This window comes from Cervus elaphus, chromosome 30, assembly GCF_910594005.1.
Source record: "Cervus elaphus chromosome 30, mCerEla1.1, whole genome shotgun sequence".
NCBI classification, from domain to species: Eukaryota; Metazoa; Chordata; class Mammalia; order Artiodactyla; family Cervidae; genus Cervus; species Cervus elaphus.
In genome coordinates, this window is record NC_057844.1 from 35,702,067 (window position 1) to 35,710,465 (window position 8,399).

General features: G+C 43.9%; 1 protein-coding gene across 1 annotated transcript; it reads right to left on the reverse strand.

Annotated features, from left to right (window-relative positions):
• Positions 1-248: 248 nt before the first annotated feature.
• SAP18 (Sin3A associated protein 18) lies at positions 249-5,066 on the reverse strand. The gene is made up of 4 exons (XM_043892188.1): positions 4,908-5,066; positions 4,682-4,791; positions 892-1,014; positions 249-666 (listed from the first exon to the last, which is right to left on the reverse strand). Exons 1-4 carry the CDS (start codon positions 5,034-5,036, stop codon positions 510-512), a joined length of 519 nt encoding a protein of 172 aa, XP_043748123.1. The 5' UTR covers positions 5,037-5,066; the 3' UTR covers positions 249-509.
• Positions 5,067-8,399: the final 3,333 nt, after the last annotated feature.

Below are 8,399 nucleotides of genomic sequence, written 5' to 3' on the forward strand. Positions count from 1 at the left end.
AAACAGCTTCTTCAACTTGCCTCAGCTCAGACTGTTCCAAAACACTCCAGCTGCACCCCCTCATTCCCACAGGTCCTCTTCCCAAGTCCATACAAGCTTCTAGGTGACAAACCCCTGTTCCATTTGATATGATATGGCTTTCTTGTTCTGCCCCATTTGGGCCAAAACACAGCAACTCCATTATTTAGCATAAACAACCAATACTATATTAAACCCCAAACCCAGGCCCCATTAACTTTCACACTCAGGATGATTGCAACATATATTTAACAATACAGTTTTACATAGAATGCTAAGAGCACTTTTCATATTTTACAGAAGAACTTGAAACATATGGACTTTCTATTAATATTCATACCATAGCAAAGACAAATCTAATTCCTAAATAGATGCATTACAATTTGTTTATAGAGTTTAAAGGCTTAATGGCAATAAGGAGGGGAGGAAGAAGTGAAAGTTTATTTTACATAACTGACTGGAAAATAAATTCAAGAAAAAGCAAGTACAATTTAATATGGTCTCATGCGCCCTGAAGGAGGTGGTGCCCGATTTGGAGGGGTGATCGCTATGTCCAGATAGTCTCCTATTTGGAACTTCTGTGACTGCAGGGTCATGGAGTCATCAGTCCCCTTTCTCCCAGACATGGTGCTGCCAATCTCCTTTACTCTGCAGGAAAGGAGATCAACTGTTACAGGGTGGCTAAGCAATGATACTGTGTGTGTCCTAAAAAGTGAATGTGGGGCTGAATTTGCTCCATGATCTTAGAACACAATGAAAATGTAATACATAATAATCTAAACTAGATAGTAAGATAATATGGATTATCCCTAGCAGCTAAAACATACTGAAATCAAAGAGATTATAAGGAATTAAAAATGAAAAGTTACCTACCGATAGCCAGGCCTTTTAAGATCCGTAAAAACAATTGCAAAATTGAAGTGTGTGCCTTTTTTTCTGGCTTCTGGGTAGACTTCTTTTACTAAACTAGTCAATTCTTTCAAGGTTGCATCCATCCTGAATTTTTTTTTTTTTTTTTAAGGAAAAAAAAAGAAGACACTTGATTAATCAGCAATAATGTAACAAGGATACTGCCATACAATGAATTAGTTACATGTGTCTCAATTGCAACTTTGTTAGAAACTGTCAAGGTCTCACAACTGACTTAATTTTAAAGCACCTAATAATACTATTTGCCCCCAAATACTATTTCCCCTTACCAGCCTGTGTTTGAAATTTTCATGAATGAAGGTAGGCTAGACTGGTAGTGTGCTAAAGGGATTTCAGAATTACCCCACTACCTTTGCTGCTATGTAACATCTCACTGGCCTAGTGATTTATCCACTTAAGGATAACTAGTCCAAATTAATCCAAATTCTCAAATTAATTGTTTTTCATTATTTCAGAGAAATACTTTTCTACATTTTAGCATCTCTGAAATGGGAATGCATCTGAGAATCAATGTGTCAGGAAAGCATTTTCATTAAGATTGTGCGTTGTTTTCCTTTCTAAGACTGAATGTTCTCATGAGTTCTGCAATAGATGGAAAAGCCAACAAAGCACATGGAATTTTCAAGGCTAAGCATAGGCTCCTTTCACAATATATATTCCTGCCTTGCCAATTTCTATTTGAACTGAGAACTTTATATAGACCTTGAGCCAATATGACACAATCTGGAAAAATCTTCTAAAACATAAGCATCAGGTATTAGGAGCAACAGTCTAAGTTTTTGAACTGTCTTCTTCCCTAACACGGGAACATGAAATGGAGGAAAAGGAACTTGGCAGCAGCACTGTTGAAGGGTGCTGTACAGTGACCCAGGATGCAAGGCACCAGTGAAGAGCCCTAAGGGACAGCATTGAGCAGGGGTTCAAACACCCAAGAAGTCATCTAGTTTTAACTCAGCTCCCTATTTACACCATCTCCACTACATCACACTCAGGTAAAAAACCATGGCTTCAGCTGCACTGAGAGCAAAAGGCCACAATGATCACATCTCCTTTCCTTCTCTACTGCTGCTGAATCCTCAATACACCTGAAACAACTCTATAGTATCCCCCAAACATGCCCTTCTTCCCAAATGACCATCACCCTCTTAGATGCCCAGGTCACAAACCTAAGAGTGGTAAAGTTCTTCTATCTCTAGCCTATTGTTTCTACCTCCTAAAGACAGATCAAGTAGGACTTCCCTGGTGGTCCCGTGGTTGACTCCAGGACTCCACTGCAGGGGGCACAGGTTTTCATCCCTGCTTGGGAACTAAGATCTTCCAAGTCTTGACGCGCAGCCAAAAGACAGACCTATTTTTTTCTCCATCCCCACCATCAGGCTGTACTTAAGCTCTCATTATTCAAATCTTTACAAGAGTTCCTGGTGACTCTAAGAGTCAGTTTTATATGTCAATTTAGGAAACTACAGCTCCTAAGTATTCAAACACACACTAAGGTAGGTGTTTTGGAGATGGGATCAAAAGCCTATCATCAGTTGACTTTAAAGTGATTATCCAAGATGATCTGAGTAAACCTCATTCAATCAATCTGTGGGCCTCATTCAATCAGTTGAAAAGGCTTCCTGCTGGACCTAAGTCTTCCCTGAAGAAATTCCAACAGCTTATGCTGGAGAGTTCCAGCCTGCACCACAGACCTAGGGAGTCCCCGAAACTATGTGAGCCATTTCTTGCTCTTCTATCTCCTGTTGGTCTTTCTCACTGAACCCTATTTCAGTCATCGAGATAATTCTCTTCCAGTAACCTGTTTAGTGACCATCTAGGCATAAGATCTATCACTGCTGGGGTGGGGTGTTCCCCCAGCTCCACACAGTGCCTTGGACTTTAGCCAATTCAACTAGCTTCTGCTGGGCTCCTCACTACTCTTTCCTGGACTTATCTCAAGGCCACCTACTTTGGCCCCTCAATCTATTTCTACAAATTGAGAATCCCCAATCTTCCCTCATGGCTGCTTCAGGAATGGCAGCAGGGTTCTGTTCTGTCCCTCACCAACATCCAGTCTGTCTTTGGCCACCATTTTGAGGTGTAGGACAATAAGATATGGTTGTCTTGTTTGGTTGCAGTTTATGGACAGGACAATTGAGGACAGGATTTAATTTTTTGTAATTTTTCTCTCCTTGATTGAGAGTAGGGAGTGTGGCACAATCTCACCCTCCGTCTCCACCCTAAAGTCTTACTTAGCATTTATTCCATCTGCTTTCTTTTGGAGATTGAATCTACTCCAGAAAGGGGGCAGAACCCTCTTTATACTCTTCAGTCAAAGCAAGTATGTGGCAAGTAGGAACTCTTAATTTATTGGAGGAAATATAGACTAATCTGAACAGAAGTGTTCATCAATCTGTTAATAAAAGTTCTTCTCTATAAGTTAAATCAACCTTCCTGAACTGTTTTCCTGGAATAATACTGAACTAGAATCATACTACATAAACTTAGCTGAGAGGTGAAACCAATCCCTCTGTGTTCACTGACAGACAAGATGTGAAAAAGACTTCCAATGAAACATTATTCAGTCAGTCATAAAAAAGAATCACGTTTTTTTATATCCTTAACCATCAGTAAACCTTGAAATTATTGTAAGTGAAATAAGCCAGACACAATAAGACAAATAGGATATAAGAGCACTTATATGAAATACTGGAGAAGACAATGGCAACCCATTCCAGTACTCTTGCCTCGAAAATCCCATGGATGGAGGAGCCTGGTAAGCTGCAGTCCATGGGGTCGCTGAGAGTCAGACACGACTGAGTGATTTCCCTTTCACTTTTCACTTTCATGCATTGGAGAAGGAAATGGCAACCCACTTCAGTGTTCTTGCCTGGAAAATCCCAGGGACGGGGGAGCCTGGTGGGCTGCCTTCTGTGGTGTCGCACAGAGTCGGACGCGACTGAAGCGACTTAGCAGCAGCAGCATATGAAATACTTAGAAGAGGCAGATTCACATAGACACATAGTGGCGACCAGGGGCAATGAAAAATTCCCAGTATTATTGCCTACTGGGTACAGACCTTCTGTCGTAGGGAATTTAAAAGTTTTGAAAAAATAGATAGTAGTAATGGTTGCACCGAAATGTACCCTGAAACTAAAAGACCAATGTCACATATTTTACATTAGGCATATTTTTAAAAACTAAACACCTTTTACTGCTACTATAAAGCCACTGTAACGTCAAACCAAGGAACTGCATAGGGCTTGCTGCACCTAACAGCCCTAGTCAGACGTGGGTAGGGAAGGTACAAAAACATTCAGGGAGACCGTCAGTAAATACATCAAAAGCTTCTCCATTAAGCACATCAAAATCCACCCGGTTTCGTTGTTTTGAAGCTGGGGCACCGAAAGCTTAATATTAGCACACGTGCTCTATGAGGACGACGAGTATCACCCAACGGCACCACTCCCCTCCCCAAATTATTCTAGCACCACCCTCTACCAAGAGCCCCTTGGGAGCCGCTGCGGCACTGGACGACCGACGTGTCACTTCCGTACCCAGCAGCCACACCAGTGACAGCAGTCCTGGGTCAATTCTTTACAACCCAGAAGTTTCAACGTGAGCGGTCAAAGCGCCACAAGCCGAGTCAACACCGTTTCCTCACCGAACATCGACTGCCCGCGAGCTGCCTCCAGAGGCCCCGAGCCGAGGAGAGCCCGAAGGCGGCAGGCGAGCCCCCGGCCCCCTGACTCACCAAGTGTAGATCTGCAGCTCGCTGGACGGCACGTTTCCGCGGGAGAACTCGTCCATGCGGTGGTGGCGGCCGTTGTTGGTGGTGAAGACGCGCAGGAGCAGCGGGCAGGTCTGGGGGCGGGACAGGCGAGAGTCAGGAGGCTGTACACGCGGCCCCTACCCTTCCCTTCGGCCCCGCACCGCCGCCCCACCTCCCCAGGGACCCCTGCATCTCTCCGGACCCGCACCTTCTCCCGATCGATAGGCTTTTCCGGCTCCTTCTTAATTTCCTCCTGGGTAACGCGCGACTCCACCGCCATCTTCCTTCTCCGGCCCGCGAGACGCTCGCTCTGACCTCCGACCCCGGCAGCGAGCATGAGAACCAAGCATCTCGCGAGGAGACGCTCGAGGTTTTATATATGACCGGCTCGAGGGCGGGGCGTCTCCCAGCGCAGGCGCACTAGCTATGCTAAGCGCTAGCCCGGCCGGCGCGCCTGCGCGCTGCCTCCTGGGAAGGGGCGGGCACTGACTTCGCGGGCGGGGCGCTGAAGGAGAGGCTCGCGCGCAGAAAGACGGCCGGAGGGACGCGGACGCGGGACTGAGGAAACTGAGAGTGAAGTGAACGGGCGCTCGGAATTGCAGTGGGCGGCCCTCAAGGCGGAGGTGGGGGCGGTGTTGTGTGTACTACAATCGCTAACCGGAAAAGCCGGGTAGACCTGATTAGATTAAAATGAGGAAAACAAAACAAAACATCAGAGAGAAGCCGACTGGGAGGAAACGACCGAGAGGCGTGTGGTGGCCGGAAAGCTGGTGTCCAGAGCGTCCCTGGACTCCTGGAGAAAAGCACGGTGGGAAGTGGGGGAAAGAGTTGGAAAGGTACTTTAAAACGAAGAAGTCCAGGAGGCCGGTCAACACCGAAGGCTCTGGAGCGCAGGGCTAACCCGGACGCGCTAAAACCACAGGGACTGGCTTTTCAGGAAGAAAAGTTATGACCAATCTAGACAGCATATTAAAAAGCAGAGACATTCCTTTGCCAACAAAGGTCAGTCTAGTCAAAGCTATGATTTTTCCAGTAGTCATGTATGGATGTGAGAGTTGGACTTTAAAGAAAGTTGAGCCCAGAAGAATTGATGCTTTTGAACTGTGGTGTTGGAGAAGACTCTTGAGAGTTCCTTGGACTGCAAGGAGATCCAACCAGTCCATCCTAAAGGAAATCAGTCCTGAATATTCATTGGAAGGACTGATGCTGAAGCTGAAACTCCAATACTTTGGCCACCTGCGAAGAACAGACTCACTTGAAAAGACCCTGATTCTGGGAAAGATTGAAGGCGGGAGGAGAAGGGGAAAACAGGATGAGATGGTTGGATGGCATCACCAATGCAATGGATATGAGTTTGAGCAAATTCCGGGAGTTGGTGAAGGACGGAGAAGCCTGGCGTGCTGCAGTCCATGGGGTCGCAAAGAGTCCGACACCACTGAGTGACTGAACTGAACACTTCAGACGGACTACACGCGCTGGCTTGACAAAAGTGAGTCTCGTGACCTGTGTTGTGGGTAGACTGAGGGGACTCTCTGAGGCTGGCTGCGGTGTAGACTGGGCACCCATCCTGGGCAGAGAGTCGCATGGTAACAGTGAAGGTGCCTGTACTTCAGATGTAACAGTTGCGCTCTATGGTGTGTACTCTAGAGAAAAGCCGGCTCAAGGACATTCTCAGACGTTACAGGAATAATCCTGGCTGGTTTTTCATGAGAACAAAAGTCTGAAACCACCCAAGTGTCCAAGTCTCGGATACCTCACTGAGTTGTAGTAGGCCAGGCAGCAGCAGAACTCCCAACAGCAGTAGATGGCATACTGCAACCAAAAGGAACACACTATTGAGTTGGGCCAAAAGTTTGTTAGGTGTTTCCTGTAAAGGTGGCTCTAGCAGCACTTAGTTGTCTTTAACTTCATTTGAAACAGTTTTGTTAGATTATGTTGTCATATCAGAATTTTTTTTAAACAAACAAAAACCTTAAAAATGGTGAATTTTGTGTAGCCATTTTAAAACTATTAACATGCCCCATTAATATAACCAAGCTTGGTTATTCTCAGCTAATGTCTCCATCTCTGGATCTCTGTCAACTTCAACTGGTCTACCTGAAGATGGAAGGAAAACAACATTTTCAGCATATTATGCTTTATTATTTCAAGAAAGGTAAAAATGCAAATAAAACACACAAAGATTTGTGCAGTGTATGGAGAAGGTGTTGTAACTGATCAAACATGTCAAAAGAGGTTTTCGGGACTTCCCTAGTGGTCCAGTGGTAAAGACTACACTCTTCCAGTGCAGAGGATGTGGGTTCAGTCCTGACCAGGGAACTAAGGTCCCACTTGCCACATAATATGGCCAGAAAAAAATCTTTTTCTTTTTTTAAATTTTTAAAAAGACGTGGTTTCTAAAGTTTCTTGCAGAAGATTTCTTGCTGTACAATGCTCCAGGGTCAGGTAGACCAGTTGACATTGGTAGAGATGGAGACATTAATTGAGAACAACCAAGCTTGGTTATGTTAGTTGCTTTGATGTTCAGGTTCCCCATAAGTTAAGCCACAAAAACCTTGGCCACATGTGGAACAGAAGAGATCTTGCAGCACAAGAAATGAGCCACCACCAACCACACCAAAGGCCAATCTTCATCCAGAGGTGATATGTATACGGTGGGATTGGAAGGGAGTCCTCTATTATGAGCTCTTTCCTTGGAAAACCAAGCAGTTGGTTCCAACAAGTACTGATCCCAGTCAGACCAGTTGAAAGCAGCACTGGACGAAAAGCATCAGAATTAGTCAACAGGAAATGCATACTCTTCCATCAGCATAATGCAAACTGAGTGTTTCTTTGATGACCAGGCAAAAACTGTTACAGCTTGGCTGGGAGGTTCTGATTTATCCGCTATATTCACCAGACATTGCACCTACAGATTTATATTTATTTTGGTCTTTGCAAAATTCTCTTAATGGAAAAAATTTCAACTTCCTGAAAGATTGTAAAAGGCACCTGGAACAGTTATTTGCCCAAAAAGATAAAATGTTTTGGGAAGATGGAATTATGAAGTTGCCTGAAAAATGGCAGAAGATAGTGGAACAAAATGATGAATACGTTGTTCAATAAAGATCTTGGTGAAAATGGAAAAATATGTCTTTTATTTTTACTTTAAAACCAAAGGAACTTTATGGCCAACCGATAACTACATGAAATAGCATGAAATTCACAAACATGGTGCTGGGTGTAAGAAGCAAAAGACAAAGGAATATTTACTGTATGAATCCATTTTTATAACATCCCAAAGCAGGCAGTATTAGACTATATTGTTCAAGATGCATTTCCAGGTGATTTAACTAGAAAAAGAAAAGCAGTGAAGTAATTATCACAAAAGTCTGACTGGTAATTACCTCTGAGCAAAGAAGGGGACTGTAATCAGGGAGGGGCAAAGGAGGTGCTTCTAGAGTGTTAGCAACCTATTTTTTGAGCTGGTGGTGGTTACACAGCTGTTTGATTTTAAATTATTCTTTAAACAGTGCTTTCATGTTGTACATACTGTTCTGTATGAATGTTATTTCTTGCTATTTTTTAAATTAAATAATGCCTGTAAATAACAAAAAGACAATCCAATAGAAAAGTGGGGGAAGACATGATAGGTGTTTCATAGGAAAGAAAATACAAATTACATGGAAACATGGAAAAAATGCCCAACCTTATAAATAAT